The 20,003-nt window shown below is 42.2% G+C and overlaps 1 protein-coding gene across 1 annotated transcript in view; it reads right to left on the reverse strand.

Annotated features, from left to right (window-relative positions):
• Positions 1 to 19,348, reverse strand: part of LOC137322803 (serine/threonine-protein kinase Nek5-like) — a 51,955-nt gene extending 32,607 nt beyond the window's left edge. The window contains exons 1-5 of the mRNA XM_067985873.1: positions 19,247 to 19,348; positions 14,325 to 14,465; positions 12,779 to 12,875; positions 3,911 to 4,008; positions 1,114 to 1,197 (exon numbers count right to left, since the gene is read on the reverse strand). Coding sequence (XP_067841974.1) covers positions 1,114 to 1,197; positions 3,911 to 4,008; positions 12,779 to 12,875; positions 14,325 to 14,465; positions 19,247 to 19,333 — 507 coding nt within the window. The 5' untranslated portion in view covers positions 19,334 to 19,348. The remainder of the gene's footprint in view (positions 1 to 1,113; positions 1,198 to 3,910; positions 4,009 to 12,778; positions 12,876 to 14,324; positions 14,466 to 19,246) is intronic.
• Positions 19,349 to 20,003: the final 655 nt, after the last annotated feature.

Consider the following 20,003-nt stretch of genomic DNA (forward strand, 5'->3'; position numbering starts at 1 on the left):
GCCTGGGCCACTCCTACAAACTTATTGGTGACCACTAGCGTTTGGCAGAAGCCTTAAGGAAGTCTCCAAGGTTTGTTTTCCCAGCATAAGGAAATAACAAGTGCAAGAAAAATGTGGAAGGAGAGAAGGAGGAAAAAGTAAATTAAATTATCAAAAAGATCCTAAAGAAAGGTGCTGAAAGTTTGAGAACGATAGAGGAGAAAAAGGTCAATAAAACACCACCGCTAGTAGCCTGTCACAGCTTGCATAAAAGAAGCCTCCTGCCTGCCTCGATGATTACTCAATCTTACCCTCCAACCTCAACTCTCTCTCAATGTTTAGTGGTCCCAAAATATACACAATTATGTGATAATGTTAATGTATTTGCCTGGGAGCACCCTCTCAAAGTGTAAAGTGTAAGTTGTACAATCTCTTAACCAAGTATGTAAATCTTCTACATGCCAAAGAAACAAAGAAAAAACAAATCAAAGTAGTGGGAAAACACGAAATGTCAGAAAATTTGGACTTCAATAATAGAGCGAGCAGGATACACTGAATAAGACCATAATATTTATTGCATTAAACCAGTACCTCCAGTATAAAGGGACCAAAATCATACTCAAAAAAATAGACTATGGGCAGTGAACAGAATATACAGATAAGGAACTTGCAGGAGTTCACAGAAATCCAGGATCTTAGAAAATTGGAAAACTCTCATTACAGTAATAATAAAGATAGAGAGGCACAGCAGAGAGCCAACAGTAATGGCTTTTACTTAAACTATTCACATCTATTAATTTAATAACTGATATCTTATCATACTAGCTGGTAATTTTGACAATTCCAGTCCCAATGGTTTCAATACGTCAGTCATTTTTCAATTAGAACTATTGGAAATTTTTCAGTACCTGAGCCATTTAAGTAGACTAGATACTACTAGATACTATCTACTAGATACTATCTATTAACTAGGTACTGTATATAATTTGATATAATATCAATGTTTAGAATCATAAAACTTTTAAAATGTAAAATGTGCTCTAAAACAACACAAAGTTGCTGCCATAGATCCAAAAAGGTTAAATAGATCTGATTATTGTTACATGCTTAGTTTTGTGCCCTATCGACATTTACCTGTGTTTTGATGTCTCGGTGCAGGATCTTCCTGTCATGAATGTGTTTCATTCCCAAACAGATTTGCACAAACCAGTCCAAGACCTATTAAAAACATGTTATAGAATATTAGCCATGTATTTTTGATTTTAAAGGACAAAAGCATTTAATTATAAAACCATAATGTCTTAGTAACTACAGTGGTTGGTCAACCACAACAACTTGCATTTGTATAGCATCCTTAATATACAAAAACATCCCAAGACACTTCATATAGGAGAACACAGGCCGAGCAATTGTAGGAGAGTGAGGATAGTTTACCAAATGCACGATTGAAAAGGGAAGCAAGACAAAAGAGAATTAGAGAGAGAGTTCAACAGGGTAGGATGGTTGAAAGCTTTGCTACTCCTTGAGGAGTAGTAGGTGGGTTAGAGGGTGTTTGGAGATACAGGAATCCAGTGTTGGAGGATTGTAGGGCATTGGCTGTTATGTAGGGCTGGAGGAGGCTGCAGAGGTAGGGTGAGACATGGCCAGAGAGACTTGTTATGAAGGACAATTATTTTGAATTCAACACATTGTGACTGGGAGCTACTGGAGGCGGTGAGGAAAAGATGATGTATGAGCAAAATTTAGTGCCGGAAGAGATGCAGGCAATGGAGTTTTGTACGAGTTGGAGTATATGTGGGATGGAGTTCTGGATGGCATTGAAGAAGTTAACCATAGGTAGGTCTTGAAAATAAATCACAGTGAATAAATATGCGAGCAGGGAGATGTGAAGAGAGAGATCGGGGGTATATGTGCACAAATCTTTGAAGGTGGCAGGACAGGTTGAGAAAGCAGTTAAAAAAGCACATGGAATCCTGGGCTTTAATAATAGAGGCATAGAGTATAAACGCAAGGAAGTTATGTGGAACCTTTATAAAACAGTGCTTCGGCCACACCTGGAGTATTGTGTCCAATTCTGGGCACTGCACTTTAGGAAGAATGTGAAGGCCTAAGAGAGGGTGCAGAAAAGATTTACGAAAATGTTTCCAAGGGTGAGGGACTTCAGTTACGTGGATAGACTGGAGAAGCTGGGGTTGTTCTCCTTAGAGCAGAGAAGATTAAGAGGAGATTTGATATGTGTTCAAAATCATGAAGGGTTTAGATAAAGTAAATAAAAAGAAACTGTTCCCATTAGCAGAAGGGTCGAGAACCAGAGGACACAGATTTAAGGTGATTGGCAAAAGAACCAGAGGCGACGTGAGGAAAAACATTTTCATGCAGCGAGTTGTTATGATCTGGAATGCGCTGCCTGAAAGGGTGATGTAGGCAGATTCAATCGTGGCTTTCAAAAAGGAAGTGGATAAATACTTGAAGGGAAAAAATTTGCAATGGGGAAAGAGCGGGGGAATGGGACTAACTGGATTGCTCTTACAAAGAGCCGGCATGGGCTCGATGAGCCAAATGGCCTTCTTCTGTGCTGTAACCATTCTACGATTCTATACAATACTAGTCCCAAAATCCCAGAGTCCCTATTGCGCTGTTGGAAGAGCACCATATCAGATTCTCAGCTACCGCTGGTCATCAATGTTGATCCCATTCCAAATTGATAATTTATACAGTCTGATGGAGAGAACAAGAGGTCCTTGAAGGGCCGAAGATTGGTGTCTCATATTGTTCTTTGCTCCACAGGGATAAAATGGCCAGAATGGAGAAGGTAACCAATCCCTTCTTACTCTTGCATTCTTGGGACCTTCTTAGGCTCTCAGCTAGCGTGCGTTCCATTGGACTTAGGGAGAGAATAATAGGCGAAATTCCCAGGACAACCCAAAAACTACCCCAAACACACCCATAAAGCGGTCAGCGGATTTAGGGAGGGTGGAAGACTTTTCTTTCCCCACTTCCTGACCATAATTTTGGGCTGCAGGATGCATGGGCGGTAGCCCAGCAGATCCAGATTCCGCCACAAGCTGTAGACCTCATCCCCATGGGCCATCTGGTGACCTCCACCCTCCCACTCCACTGTAATTTCTAAATTATGAGTGATGTTGGCCAGGGGCTGCAGAAACTACTGAGATTCCGAGCTGCTGACACACAGGCAAAAGCAACTTTTGAACTGAAGTAACCTGAGATTCCAAGCTGCTGACACACAGGCAAAAGCAACTTTTGAACTGAAGTAACCTGAGTTCAGTTGCTGGCCTGAGCTGGCTGGAACCGGTTTGAATTAGCTAAGTTTTGTGAAAGACAAAGGAGATGTGATAAGACATAAGTCCTTATTTAGAAAAGGAATAATGAGGTAATGCTACCTAAGTCCTTGGGACAGAGCCAATGAGGAGAAGACACAGACTAGGCGAGCAAGCCTAAACCAAAGGGAGAGAGAGACAGCACAGCTTGAAGAGATAAGATTCGGAATAAGAATGAAGGATCTGGGGCGTGAAGCCAGAGTGAAGACTCCAGAGACCAACCATCGTGGAAGTGGAAGAACCTACGTCAGGGACGTAGAGACGACGTCGAGAGAGAGAGAGAACGGAATGCCTGGCCGGCGTCAGCTCTCCTTTTCGGATATTATCCTTTATATTCTGTGACCACTCGGGGAGTGTCAGAGAAACTTAGTGGGTGTGCGTTTAGATCCTAGTTTGGGTATAAAACTGTATAACCTGATGCAAACTGCATGTCTATATCTAACCAGATGTATAAGCTATGTATATGATCTAACGGCGTGAATAAAGCGAATTGAGAGTTAAGAGAGAATTGACTCTTCTCCTCTTTGTACTAAGCCAATAACCGTAACCGGTGACCTCCGGTCAACAGTACCGAGTTCTTATTTAGTCCTTACCTGCTCCTCTCCGAAACAAACTCCACGCTGCATGTTGATTCTGCGCATCAGGTCACCACCATCACAGTACTCCATTACTATGTACAGGTTTTGTCTCTCTGTAAATGACAGCCGTAAATCATTCCTTTTGTAAATCATTCCCAAGACAAATTTGAACAATTTTTTAAGCGGTGAATCCTGTAAGCAAACATATTTGCTTTATCTGTACACCTCTAAATGAAATTTAAGAAAGTATGGAACAAGAAAAGGCATTCAACCAACAAGCCCTTTCCATCCACAGATCATGGAGCCAATTTTAACTCTGGGCTATTTTTGGGCAGGCTAGGGGGTGGGGTGAGTTAGAAAATAGGCCCAGGCTATTTTTAACTCCTGAGCCTCATTAACATGCTGCTGGTGGGAAGTGGCTGCTGTCCTCCAAACAATTGGGCGGCCCTTGGTCGCCTAACGGCTTGGATGTAGGTGTGGGGAAGAGGGTTCCAGCAGGGTCTCAATGGATGGACGGGGAATACAGGGAATGGGAGGCCTAGATTAAGTGGAAGTTTTCAAGATATTAAGGGGAACTGATAGGGTAGATAGAAACTATTTCTGCTGGTTGGGGAGTCTAGGACTAGGAGAAAAAGCCTAAAAATTAGAGCCAGGACTTTCAGGAGTGAAGTTAAAAAACACTTCTACACGCAAAGGGTGGTAGGAGTTAGGAACTCTCTTCCATAAATTGATGCTAGCTCAATTGTTAATTTTAAATCTGAAATTGATAGATTTTTGATAACCAAAGGTATTAAAGGATATGGGGCTAAGGTGGTATATGGGATTAGGTCACAGATCAGCTATTATCTCACTGAATGGCAGAACTGCTTCGAGGGGCTAAATGGCCTACTCCTGTTCCCTTCTCCCTATGTTCCTGTATACTTGTGTTGCCTGAAGGAGCAATTCTGCTCCTCCTGGCCCCACAAAGAAAGTAAAAAACTTAGCTGTTTGGGCCTCGTCATCTTCTGAAAGATAACACCTATAACAATGCAGTACTCAGCTAAAGTGTCAGCCTAGATTACGGGCCCGATGTTACCAGGGCTGCGGGTTCTCGGCGGGCGGGCTATCGGGCGTGTGGGTAACGCGCCCGGTGAAATGAGTCAGCCACCCGCGCGATTGCAGTCCAATTAGATCCACTTACCTTCTCCTCCGGGTTCCCCACTGCTGATCTGCGCATCGGGCGGGCTGCGCATGCACAGTAAGATCTGTCAGCTGGAGGACCTCTATTTAAAGGGGCAGTCCTCCACTAACAGATGCTGCAACAAACAGAAAAAATCACAGCATGGAGCAGGGGAGGGGGAAGGCTGCTCCCAGTTTAATGATGCCTCACTCCAGTTAACAATACATGGGGTGAGGAGGAGGGGGAGGACAGAGATCATCCCCCCGGCAGGCGGGAGGAAGCGGCCTGCCTCTGCCACCAGGAAGGCCTGGTTCAAGGTGGCAGAGGAGGTCACCTGCACCACCAACATATCGCCCACCTGCATACAGTGCAGGAGGCGCTCCAATGACCTCAGTAGGTCAGCCAAAGTGAGTACACTTACTCTTTCCCCTACACTCCGTCTGCCACATCACCGCCCCCACGCCACATCACTGCCCCCACCCCACATCTCCTTCTGCACTGCCAACACTACTCTGTCACATCACCCCTCATACCCACTCAAACCTCATCCTCATCGTACCTGCACCTACTCACCTCGCCAGTACTCATCCCGCCACTACCACTCAACCCAATCCTCATACAATCTCATGGCTCTATCTCATACTCACCCTCTCGTGCATCTCTTTCACGGCTAGCCCCACTCAACCTGCCACTACCTGTGTGCAGCCACAGGGCATGCATCACATATGTGCAGTAGGCAGCGTAAGGCAAACGTGTCGTGAGCATGAAGGGGATGCACAAGGGTGTTTGAGGGTTTGTCATGGTTGTTACTTATATTGAATTTCTGACCAACTCACATTACATGTTATATTGGCACCACTACTGCCATGTCTTCACGAATCTTGTCTGGTCTGTGCAATAATGCCCTTTCCTGAGGATCACAATGAAGACCCACAACTGATGCCACCCATTGTGTCACTGCAGAGTGGGTGTAGGTGTATTTGCAGGGCTCTTTTGTGCAGACGACTGAGAGACGTCGGCGATGTCCCCGGTTGCACCCTGGAAGGATGCGGAGGAGAAGTTGTTGAGGGCAGTGGTGACTTTGACAGCGACAGGTAAGAAGATGGTGCTCGGGCCAGCCAGGAGCAGCTTGGCATGAAGGAGGCTGCAGATGTCCATGACTACATGTCGAGTGACTCTGAGCCTCCGTGTGCACTGCTGCTCAGAGAGGTCCAGGAAGCTGAGCCTCGGTCTGTGGACCCTATGGCGAGACTAGTGCCCTCTGCGACGCATCTCTCTCTGCGGTAGCTCTCCCTCCTGCTGTACAGGTGGATGTGTCACAGCACTCTGTTGTGGAGCTCCATGTGTCAGAGGTGGATGGCGTGGATGGCGAGGCTGGTGAGGCTGGTGATGCTGTTCGCCCTCCGAGGAGGTCATGACTGCAGCTACGGCGGCCCCCATCCGGAAGATGTACATCTGAGGGGGTCCACAAGGTAGGTACATGTCTCTGGACCCCAGGGTAAGTGTACAAGTTGGTGACTTTGATTGTCAGGAGGAGGGTGGTGGAGGCCAAACTTTGTCCCAAGTGACAGAGTGGCCTCCTGCAATGAGTGAGGGTCTCCCCCCACAACCTGTCAAATGGACCTTTGCAGCTGCCACAGGCTGACAGCTGCAACAGGTCCATTTGAACTAGGAGTGTTTCCCCCAGTATGGGAAACAGTCCCAGTTTGCTCTAAAATCCCACCCCTCCTCACATAATCCCTTAATCAGGTCAGTTAATGACCTGAACAAGCCAAATAAATAGCTTCAAGTGGCATCCCGCTGGCTTTAATTGCCTGCGGGATTCCCACCAGCGGGGGCTGCGCATGCACGCCGGCGCGTCAGCGGGGAACCCAGAAGTACGCGGGTTCGAGGCGGGCTCCGGTCCCGCTCCGGGATTTCCCGATTTTTGGGCCCCCCCGCCAGGAACGCACCCGATAGCGGGTGCTAAAATGTTGCCCTACGTGTTGAAGTCCATAATGGGGCTCAAAGTTGCAACCTTCTGGCTCAGAGGTGAGAATCGTACTAAATGAGTCAAGCTAACACAAACAAACAAAAAAGTATAGAAAGGTAGCACTTCCAAAAACAGGAAATTCCTTCCTGACTTAAAAGTCTACCATAACCTGCTATGTTCTATAAATATTCCTATGTTGAAGGTGAGCTATAGTGTTCTATAAAGTATTTTGCCTGCATTAATCCCTTTCTTAAACAAACGTCTGTCTGCTCCTTTTAAAAGGAAATAATTAACATACATTTGATAAGATTCTATTCCAAATATCTACTATTCTCTGAGGTAAAAAAATAATAATCTCTCGGCTTCATTGGGACTGCCAATGTTTGTAACCACGTCCTCCAATTTTGCAACTATAGTTTAAGTTTAAATCCATATTTTCAATAACTCTCAGCATTTGAAAGACCTAGAACATATGCCTTTTCAAGCTTCTTTTCTATGCTTAGTAAAAGCCCAGTGCTGTCAGCCGATCCTCATAACATAGTATCTTGTGTCCCAGAGACATCCTTGTCATTCTTCTTTGAATCTCTCTTCTGGCAATGTGCTTTTGAAGATAAAGTGAGCAAAACTGCACATCCTTTTCCAAGCATGGCTTTACCAATGAGTTAAAGGGAATTAAAATAACCTGTTTTGTCTTGAAACACAATGGCCCCGCTTTTCAAAAGGAATTGCGGGTGCGTTGGGGGCGGGGAGGCAGCGAAAATCGGGAAAATCCCGAACGGGTGAGGAAGCCAGCCCCAACCCACCAACTTCCGGGTTTCCCAACCGACGCGTCTGTGTGCACGTGCGCTTCCCGAATGCGAGAATCCCGCCGGCAATTAAAACTGGTGAGATGATAGTTAAAGAACCAAATGTACCTCATTGAGATACTTAAGGTACTTTATTTCTGACATAGTAGATAGTTAAGGCGATTTTAAACTTACCCGGGCGGCTTTCCCATGGCATCCGATTCACGCCTGGTGAAACCAGGTGTCAAGGGCCGGATCAGGCAAAAATAAAGTAAATAAATTAAATAAAAAACCATTGCACAAAGTTAAAAAACAAAATAAACCTACCTTTCCACCGGTGTCACCTGCAGCCCCCTGCTCCAATGTCCGATGTCCCCCTCTCCCCCCGATGTCTCCCTCTCCGATGTCCCTCTCAGCCCCCTGCTGTCTCCCTCGCCAATCTCCCCCTCTGCCCTCCGATCTCCCCCTTCCCCCCAATCTTCCCGTCTCCCCCCCAATCTTGCCCTCTCCAGCACCCCCCCCGATCTTGCCCTTTCCACCCCCCCGATCTTCAGCGCCCTCCACTCTCTGTTCCAGCGACGGGTGACATCATGCTCTCTCTCTTTCTCACCACCCCCCACAGCGCTGCAGCTCCTGTCGGCAGCTAGCCTGTCAATCATGCTGGCTACCGGGCGTGAAACCTGGAAACAACTTTAGTCATTATCAATTACATCGCGATCACATTGGAAAAGGTACGTTTTTTTAAAATTCGGGTTTGCCATGCGCACCTTCACCCCCCACCCCCCCCCCCCCAGCTGCCATCCCGCCAATGTTTCAAAATTGAGCCCACTGTATTCTAGAAGCATCCTAGCACCTCCAGGCTGGATTATTCACTCATAGTCTATGCATGAAAGAGCCACTCTGGTGATTGATGAATGGTTAGGTGCCTCTTGCATTGTAGATCTGCTACATTCATTTTAATGGGCATTGCAACTTTGGACCACTGTGAGCCAATGCAAAGTTGCAGAACACCAGCAAAACATTCTAGCAACAAGGATACAATGGACCCAGCCAACTGTATGTTTGCCCAGGTTTGATGGCTCTGGTCATTAGTTATCACATTCCTTAAAATGAATTGGGCTACTTTTGGACACAGATAGCTTCTCCCCATACTGATATCGTCAGAGTATCCATAGAAGGAAGGAAACCTGAAATGGTGGATAGTAAGTGCTCCCTATTATGAAAGTATTCCTCTTTGAAGAGAAATCATAGAATCATAGAAATTTACGGCACAGAAAGAGGCCATTTGGCCCATCGTGTCTGTGCCAGCCAAAGAAGAGCTATCCATCCTAATCCCGCTTTCCAGCTCTTGGTCTGTAACCTTATAGGTTATGGCACCTCAAGTGCATATCCAAATACTCTTTAAATACAATGAGGGTTTCTGCCTCTATCACCCTTTCAGGCAGTGAGTTCCAGACCCCCACTACCCTCTGGGTGAAAATATTTCTCTTCAATTCCCCTCCAATCACTTTAAATCTATGCCCCCTGGTTATTGACCTCTCTGCTCAGGGAAATAAGTCCTTCATATCCATTCCTAGGCCCCTCATAATTTTATACACCTCAACTAAATCTCCCCTCGGCCTCCTCTGTTCCAAAGAAAACAACCCCAGTCTATCCACTCTTTCCTCCTATCTAAAATTCTTCAGTCCTGGCAACATCCTCGAAATCTCCTCTGTACCCTCACCAGTGCAATCACATCTTTCTTGTAATGTGGTGGCCAGAACTGTACGCAGTACAGTGGCCTAATTAGTGTTTATACAGTTCTAGCATAACCTCCTTGCTCTTATATTCTATGCCTTGGCTAATAAAGGAAAGTATCCCGTATGCCTTCTTAACCACCTGTCCTGCTACCTTCAGGGATCTGTGGACATGCACTCAAGGTCCCTCTCTTCCTCTACACTTCTCAGTATCCTACCATTTATTGTGTATTCCCTTGTCTTGTTTGCCCTCCCTAAATGCATTACCTCACACTTCTCCGCAGTGAATTCCATTTGCCACTTTTCTGCCCACCTGACCAGTCCATTGACATTTTCCTGCAAACTATAGCTTTCCTCCTCACTGTCAACCACAGGGCCAATTTTTGTATCATCTGCAAACTTCTTAATCATGCCCCATACATTTAAGTCTAAATCAGCGATACATACCACAAAAAGCAAGGAACCCAGTACTGAGCCCTGCAAAACCCTACTGGAAACAGCCATCCAGTCACAAAAACACCCGTCGACCATTACCCTTTGCTTCCTGCACTGAGCCAATTTTGAATCAAACTTGCCACTCACCCTTGGATCCCATGGGCTTTTACTTTTCTGACCCGTCTGCCATGTGGGACCTTGTCAAAAGCTTTTTTTAGTACTCCCTCAGATATTCCTTCTTCTTTTAGATGGTAATTCAGTTTTGCAATTCTGAAGCTGCTCATAAATCTGAGATGGAATCACTGTCTTCCAACTTACTGTCAACTATCTATTATTCTATATATTCTGACAAATTTAGGCTTTTTATCATGCTAACTAGTAATAGGCTGCACCGTTAATCATTTTAAATTCATCAATTTCTTGATATATTAATTTCTTGATATATATTAATGACTTGGTCTTGGGTGTAAAGGGCACAATTTCAAAATTTGCAGTTGGCACAAAACTTGGAAGGGTAGCAAACAGTGAGGAGGATAGTGATGGACTTCAAGAAGATATAGACAGGCTGGTGGCATGGGCGGACACATGGCAGATGCAATTTAATGCGGCAAAATGCGAAGTGATACATTTCAGTAGGAAGAACAAGGAGAGGCAATATAAATTAGAGGGCACAACTCTAAACGGGGTACAGGAACAGAGAGATCTGGGGATATATGTGCACAGATCATTGAAGATGGCAGGGCAGGTTGAAATGGCGGTTAAAAAAGCATACAGGATCCTGGGCTTTACAAATAGAGGCATTGAGTAGAAAAGTATGGAAGTCATGATGAACCTTTATAAAACAGTGGGTCGGCCACAACTGGAGTATTGGGCACCACACTTCAGGAAAGATGTGAAGGCCTTAGAGAGGGTGCAGAAGAGATTTACTAGAATGATTCCAGGGATGAAGGACTTTAGTTATGTGGATAGACTGGAGAAGCTGCAGTTGTTCTCCTTGGAACAGAGACGGTTGCTAGGAGATTTGATAGAGGTATTCAAAATCATGAAGGGTCTAGACAGATAGAGAGAAACCATTCCCATTGGTGGAAGGGTCAAGGACCAGAGGATTTAGATTTAAGGTGATTAGCAAAAGAACCAAAGGTGACATGAGGAAAAACTTTTTTACACAGCGAGTGGTTAGGATCTGGAATGCACTGCCCGAGAGGGTGGTGGAGGCAGATTCAATCATGGCCTTCAAAAGGGAACTGGATCAGTACTTGAAAGGAAAAAAAATTGCAGGGCTACGGGGAAAGGGCTCCAAGAAGATATCAGTGGGTTGATGGAGTGGGCGGAAAAGTGGCAAATGGAGTTCAACCCAGAGAAGTGTGAGGTAATGCACTTAGGGAGAGCAAACAGTAAAAGGGAATATGCAGTAAACGGGAATATATTGAGAGGGGTAGAGGAAGTGGGAGACCTTAGAGTGCATGTGCACAGGTCCCTGAAGTTGGCAGTACAGGTAGATAAGGTTGTGAAGAAGGCATACGGAATGCTCTCCATTATTAGCCAAGGTATAGAATACAAATGTAAGGAATCTTACAACACCAGGTTATACTGACGAAGGAGAAAGCCTCCGAAAGCTTGTGATTTTCAAATAAAACTGTTGGACTATAACCTGGTGTTGTAAGATTCCTTACATTTGTCAACCCCAGTCCATCACCGGCATCTCCACATCATAGAATACAAAAGTAGGGATGTAATGATGGAACTGTATAAAACGCTGGTAAGGCCACAGCTGGAGTATTGTGCACAGTTCTGATCACCACATTACAGGAAGGACGTAATTGCTTTGGAGAGACTGCAGAGAAGATTTACAAGAATGTTGCCAGGGCTTGAAAATTGCAGCTACAAGGAGAGACTGGATAGACTGGGGTTGTTTTCCTTGGAGCAGAGGCTGAGGGGAGACTTGATTGAGATGTACAAAATTATGAGGGGCCTAGATAGAGGTCAGTGGTACCAAATAATTCTTAGCATTTTAAAGTTATAGTCTCCCACAATTGAATTTTACCAACGTATATCGGCAGGAGCTATGGATACTTTCACATTTTTTATAGTAGCATTCATTGTAAAAATATCCACATTTTCACAACATAGTCAGTTTCAGTTCTGTAGATTCCCATTATTGGCTTTCATTCTTTACCTCTGGGTTCTGGCCATTTCCAAAATCAAAATGCAGGATGAAGAATGGAGGATACTGTCCTCAAACCATACAGTACTGAAACCCAGCCATGGCGTGCAGTCAGTATTTTTACATGAGGAAAAATGCTTAAACTGGGAGCTGTCTATAGTTCCCACCAAAGACAGATCTCCAGAGTAAACGTAAGGTTCTGCAACTTTAAAACTTCAACAAAGGAAAAAACCCCTTTATATCAGTGTTTGTAACTTTTTGTTGAAGACCACAATCTCAAGTGCTGTTTTTTATGAAGGTCACACTCAATAGTACTCCAACACACTGTGCCGTAGAGTGAAAGGACATTAGTTTGTAGTTTTAATGCAACCATTTTCCATGCCTTAAGGATGCTGGGTTAGCCCTACCTCCTAATAGCATCTTTCGCTGCAGAGGAAGAAAAAGGAGAAGGGACAGTACTGAGTCTCAGCTCTGTCAAGATTTCACAGCTGAACAGACAACCAAAAGAGACACAGAGGTACATGGAGCAGCAAATTTGCTGAGGGACAGAGTAATGGGGAGATGGGTCACAAGTGCCTCCCTTCACCCATATTATGAGCACTACTATTTTAAACCAGCAGACAACTAAATACCTTCAAATGAATCCAAAAACGTAACAATGTTGGGGTGCTTCATTTTTCCCAGAAGTATTACTTCTTTAAGAGAAGCTTCTCTTTCTTTCTGGCGCATCTGAAAGTAAACACAAAAGAAAAATCTATAATGAGTTTTTTATTGTGCCTTCTAGCTGCATGAACATATTTGGCAAATTTACAACCATTACAAACATTACAACTAAATTAATTCTGTCACTCAAGTTTAACTCAGCTGCATCACGGAATTATTTTTCACAAACACGAGCAATTATGGGATAAATAGTACACTATGCACCAGTACAAGCCAAAGTTTTTTTTTGAAATTTGACCAATTTTGTTTTTAAAGAACCGATTATAAAAGTCAATGAGAGGGGAATCAACAACGTGGATAGAATATTAGATACCAAGTATCCCTATCACTTGAGTAGCTAAAATCTCAAAGCATTTTCTGTTCAATGCTACAAATACTGATATTAAAGACTGGCTGCAGTAGCACTTTATACCATACAAATACACAAAATGATTTTAGTTTATTTAGCGAGGAATGGTCTATGCATATGTTTCTCATTCTTGTGTTTAATTCCCTCCATGGCCTCATCCCTCCCTAACACTCTGCAACTTTCCCCCAACCCAAACTCTCTGTTCCTCTGACTCTTGCCTTTGCATCCCCTCTCCCTTTGCCCCACCATTGGCAACCATGCCTTCAACCACCTCGGCCCCACGCTCTGGAATTCGCTCCCTAACACACACCTGCTATCCATCTCCCTCTCTTCCTTTAAGACCCTCTCTGAAATCCATCCTCTTTAATCAAGCTTTTGATCACCCCTGCTTTGAATCCCTCTTTGGCTCGGCATTCATTTTTCCTCACGCCTCTGTGAAGCATCAAGGGACGTTTTTCTCTGTTAAACATACAATATATGTTGTTGATGATAATGATGATTATGATTAAACTCCTTATCTACCTTATGGTTTTCTTGAAGCTGCCATTTTTGTTCAGTGATCTGTGATGATGATTAATTTTGTCCTGGTGGGTGGGTGGGGGGGAACACCCCATTACCCCAGGCAGTAGGCTGGCACTGTCCATTTCAGGTTGTATACCACATAGGACACCAGTCCTTGCCCCCAATGCTACATATGCTGAGTTGCCAAATCTTAGCAGTCAATCATGGAATAGGGAAGTATCAAGTGGGATTGTACCTGCACCTGTATCTGAATAGAGTACTACTGATGCTAAAAACTGAAAGATTCTAAGCCTTACTTAGCTATTAAAAAATCCCCTCCATATTATCTTAAACATGTATAATTAAATTATCACAGATAATTTTATTGTGCCATTTTAATATGCTCTGTTAACTAAGAAATTATTGTATACACAAAGCACAAATTAGCTATAAGAATTTCTGTTATCAACGACACTAAACAATTGGCGTGTCCTGCAAAATGCTTACCATGCACTGTTAAATATCTACACACCTTAAATCTTTAGAAGTTTATACACTACAATATAATGAAATATAAATAGATTTATTTCAGATTTCAGCCTCACCTTTGCAGTTTTAATCTTTTTTATTACAACCTGTGTGTTGTCATCTTTAGCTTTAACTAAGAAAGCTTTTCCAAATGCTCCTTCGCCAATGAGTCTAATTACTTCATATTTATCCATTGTGGTAGTTAATCTGTAAGAAACCTAAAATAGGTTTATAGTTATAAACTGAATACGGACCAGTTTTACTGCAGATTTTGCATTGATGTGAAACCAAAATTGCTGTGATTGACACAAAATGTGTAGTATAACTTGGATGTCTTATTGCCCAAATTGAATTTAGGCAGGCAGTGTGAGGCAACTTTTAGCAAGCACTTTCACACAACTTCAATAAAAATTTTATGAAGTTCCAAGGCTATCTAGATGACCATCTATCAAATTTCAAACATTATTTTTGAACTTTTTTTTAATGTTAGCAGAAAGGCAACTCTCCTATTTTTGCTCATTGCTAACATTAAAATTATTATTTGAATGTCCAATGAACAGAACTCTGCAAATGCATGTAAGCAAGCATGCACAAAGCTCCTCTTTACCTCGCCGGAGGGCAGTGTAGACACGAGGGGGATGAAATTTGTCTTGGGTAGTAGCATAAAACAGGAGATTGCAAATTGGCAACCTGTTTCACATTTCATCAAATTTACTTTTCCATTTAACTTCCATGTCAATTGAGCACAGCTACATTGAAAAGCTGTTTTTATTAAGTTGTCCCTTTATACTTTCTTTATTCCTATGATTTGACAAAATATAAATTAACATAACTGCTTTCCTCACACTGACTACCCTCTTCAATGCAACAAGCCAGAGCAAAACCTAATTTGCTGATCAAAGGCCTATGACAAACTCCATCAATAATTGGTAATGTTATGATGAGGAATAAAGACTAGAAAGGTCCCAAATTCAAACCCCAGTCTGTGCTGAGTTATCTGATCTTAACTAATGTGACAGTGCACTAGGAAGGGAAAAATCAGTCAGGAATCTGCTCCTGATAACTATCAAGTGACCCCTGCTGGAAAATGCTTGAGTGTGGAAATAGGGTAAGGATAAGATTTTGCTAGGCTGTGGCACCTCTGATAACTGAATAGCCTGCTAATATTATCTTGGCTTGCAACTGCAGAACAGCAACTTGGACAACATGCATGGGGAATTATACCTCAGCAGTAATCACCAGGTTCAAGGAGAAGGACAGTGGAAAAAATAATTTAAATGGAAAAAGATAGACTACTTTTACTTAATCAGCAATGAAAGAAGGTTTACAGAGGTACACATTTAGCTTCCATTGCAAATCACACACTATCATAGGGCAAGTGATTTAGTATGGCATACAGCATAATATCCCTTGACAGATCAAATAAATTTACCATATGTAGCATAATTTTCTGTCCGAGGACTACCACTTTGCTTAAAATTCCCATCATCCCTGTGCGCGCTGACCTACATTGGCTCCCGGTCCAGCAATGCCTCGATTTTAAAATTCTCATCCATGGCCTCGCCCCTCCCTATCTCTGTAACCTCCTCCAGCCCTACAACTCTCCAAGGTCTCGGCACTCCTCCAATTCTGGCCTCTTGCGCATCCCTGATTTTAATCGCTCCGCGGCCATGCCTTCAGCTGACTAGGCCCTAAACTCTGGAATTCCCTCCCTAAATGTCTTTGCCTCTCTACCTCTCTCTCCTCCTTTAAGATGCTCCTTAAAACCTACCTCTTTGGCCAAGCTTTTGATCACTTGTCCTAATATCTCCTTAAGTGGCTTGGTGTCAAATTTTGTTTGATAACGTTCCTGTGAAACGCCTTACATCGAAACTACAGCATAGAAACAGGCCATTCGGCTCAATTAATTTTGCTGGTATTTATGCTCCACACAAGCCTTCTCCCTCCCTACTTCATCTAACCCTATCAGGATACCCTTCTATTCCTTTCTCCCTTATGTGCTTATCCAGCTTCCCCTTAAATGCATCAATGCTATTTACCTCAACTACTCCTTGTGCTGGCGCATTCCACATTCTTACCACTCTTTGGATAAAGAAGTTAGAGACATTTTGTCACGTTAAAGGCACTATATAAATGCAAGTTGTTGTTGTTCTTGTTCTTGTTGTATCAGTGAAAATGTCAGTTTCTAAGCAAATCTGAGCAATAACATCTCATACAAAAGCAGATCTCTTACCCTATCTGTAGATAAATACTCACTATGAATCTAGAAATACCCTAAGTTCTCTAGCACTCCCACAGCCTGGCTGAAACCTGAAATTTAATCATAAGTCATAGAACTCAATGCACACCAATATAACAATATTTGTAATATATAGCTTATGTTTGCCCGTAACAACAATCGCTGCATTTCAAAGTAATTCATTATATGTGAAATGCTTTGAGCTGTTTCTGAGGCACATGATTAGATGCTATATAAATTCATATCTTTACGTCTTTTAATATACAAGATACAGTATTTGAAATACTGCATATGCCAGTGATGCATAGATAGATAGATGGGACCAGCTCAGTACTCTCACTAACAAACACTTTGAAGCACTATTTTGATAACAAATGATAAACTTCGCCTTATATATATTACAAAAATAAATTCAAATGGAGTACATCCCAGTTTTCAAGGAATATAATTTGCAATGCACAATTAAGATTTGAAAATGCATAAAATTAATCTAAAATAATCAACATTTATTTTTAACGTGAAACATTTTCCTGTCACATGTTGATTAGAATAAAAATTGACCACTGCTATTCCTATCACTTGTGTCAATCACTCCAGAACCCGGCAGTTCTTTTTTTTATTTGAGCTCAGATGTATTTTTAAATTTAAATTTATTACTTTCAAATATAAAACAAACTGTGTACATTATTAATAAGGACATTTGGCTTCAGTAATGTTACAAGGCTGTTAAGCTACAGTTGCCAGATTGAAAATGGTAAACATTTAGACAGATACAGGGCTGACCGCCCTGAGTTATACAACTGGCTACACATCACTTTTGCTGAGGGAATCCAAATTGCTGACTAAATTTTGATATTAATAAAGAGCCTGAGAGAAGTTCTCAGTATTACAGGCTCTCTTAGTATTAATACAGAGCTTGCTCTCTACTAATAATAAAAAGATTAAAAAATAAGTTTAAAACATTCCAAAGCAGTCCAACAGACTACATGTAAACTTTCAAACTTTACTTTGCACCAGTTGAAGAACTGCATATGCAGCCAGTGCAAAGCTGAAGTTGTACAAGATTACATCTTGGAAGTGATCTCAAACTGCTTGCCTGTGTCTAATTTGAGTGATTTCAAATCCGAATTGCACTACACAATTTGCATCAATACAAAGCTCAAACACAAAATGTGAGGTGTGACTGACCTTATAATCCACACAACTTTCAGCCCTGTATTTTATGATATGACCTAAACCATGTAGCAGTGTTACAGCAAACCCTTACTCCATTTACAACTCAGAAGGAGGCAACTTGGCCCACCACACTTGTGATGGTTCTCTGAAAGAGCTAACAGCTCAGTCCCTTTCTGCATACCTTATTACATTTTTCATTTTCAAATATTTATCCACTTCCCTTTTGAAGAGTATTATTGATTCTGCTTCCACCACTGTTTCTGGTAGATCACTCATAACCATCCTCTATGTAAAAAAAATCTCCTAATCTCTCCCTTTGTTCTTTTGATGACAATCTTAAATTTATGCCTTCTAGTTACCAACTCACTGAACAGTGGAAATAGCTTTTCCCTAATTCTCATATCAAAATCCTTCATAATTTTGGACAAGTCTATCAGATCTCCTCTTAACATTGATTGTGCTAATCAAAAAAGCCCCAGTTTATCTAGTCTCTCCTCATAACTAAAGCTCTCATCCTTAGTATTATCTTAGTAAGAGTTTATAAAGCAGTTTTATACTTTATACAATAAATACATGAAAATTTTATAAACCAGTAAAGAGAAAGTATTATTTTAGGAAAAATGATAAAACCCAATGTTCCAAACAGCTAAGAGAACAAAGAATAATATATGGTAAAACACATTCAATTGTTACAATTTCATTGTTGTGTTACAATCTACCAGTATTACGCATTACAGCTGTACCGATTGGTAAAACACTATCGGCTAACATTATTAAGAAGCAAGGTCTAGGATAATAGCCCTTTTTAAAAAGTGGGATTGTCGCTGTTTTGTGGCAGCAGAGTGAATACAACAGACCATGACTAATCTGCCGATTTTCATCATACATTTTCAACATAAATTATTTTACTGCATTGTGAGTTTACCTAACAAAGAAAACGTTGACGTCTAAAGTTTAGTGGCGTCAATACTTTCGAAATGAGGGGGAAAATAGCAGCAGCAGCAGCAACAAAAGAAGATGGTAATTCCAAATGCAAATCTCAAACAACTACAGTAATGGGAAATAACTCAAAAAAGACTTGAATATAGATTACAAACGAGTTGTTTGTTCAATGATGTTACTTGAGGGGGAAGAAAGGAATGGAAGATTGTAAACTATCAATTTAACCCAGAGCATCTGTTATGAGGCTTTTTAGGAGTTTCGGATTGAACCCATTTATTACCAACAATTATCCTGAGTAACGAATTTCAAAATCGGACTGAATCTGAATAGCTACCGTTTAGTTCTTAATATCCACTACAGGTGGTTCTTCCAATAAACTGCTACACTTTATTTTTAAAAAAAGCTACAGGATTAATTCCTCTGCCATGTACATTTAGTGCTGTTTACTAACTGATTGTGACACTTCCAGTCCTTTTTATTTACGCAGTGGTTTTCAGGTACAAAATGATTTGCACCAAACATTCGCCTGTCCCAGACCGTTACCATGACGACAGGGAAACACAAACCTCTCTCGCACTATCTGACATCAGGAACCTGAAGGTAGGCATTAACCGAGACTTGCCGAACTCTTCGAGTACTTACAGACAAACAAAAAACAAATGAACACTCATTCTCTTGCCACCTTTTTGTGAGTTTTTCCCCCCTCCTATGGTTGTTGTAAAGGATCATAACATCCCGTGCTCCCTCGCCACATCGGCGCCCATCAGCTGTCCCTGGAGACCGCGGCACTGCAACCTGGGTCTTGAAGTCAGAGAGACGGTCAGTGCAAGAAATCCAACCCCGCTGTTTAATGCAGAAGGACTACAAAGTCCAGCATGCAGTGCAACCTGGGTCTTGGAGTCTAGAGACGGTCAGTGCAATAAAACCCGGTCCTTCTCTTTAACGAAGTGAATGTTAACAATAGTGTCAGCCAATGAGTTGGAGGTGGGGCGGGACTTACGGCAGAACTTACAGCAAACAGTTTATTTTACAGCAAACAAAGTTTATTCACTCAGCAAACAGAGTCTATTTAAAAGGAGGCTTTGTGCACAACAGCAAACAGAACTTATGATCGAAACTACAGCAAAGTCTCCCGATAAAAATCAGGATTAATTCTCCAGCAAAATGCAGTGTACATAATACAAATTGATTATTTCTCCAGCAAAATGCAGTGAGTGGAGGATAGTTACTTAATATAACTTATGTGCATAAAATCAATCCCAGTCATTTACAGCAGTGCGGTCTCCAGGCGCGATTGTCGGGAGAATTACCTGATCATCTCCATTGAGGCCAGAACTTGTGTCATTATATGCAGCTGCTGTTTAATGCAGAATGACTACAGTTATTTTTTGGCTCTCCT

This window comes from Heptranchias perlo, chromosome 6 (genome assembly GCF_035084215.1).
Source record: "Heptranchias perlo isolate sHepPer1 chromosome 6, sHepPer1.hap1, whole genome shotgun sequence".
In the NCBI taxonomy this organism is placed as follows: domain Eukaryota; kingdom Metazoa; phylum Chordata; class Chondrichthyes; order Hexanchiformes; family Hexanchidae; genus Heptranchias; species Heptranchias perlo.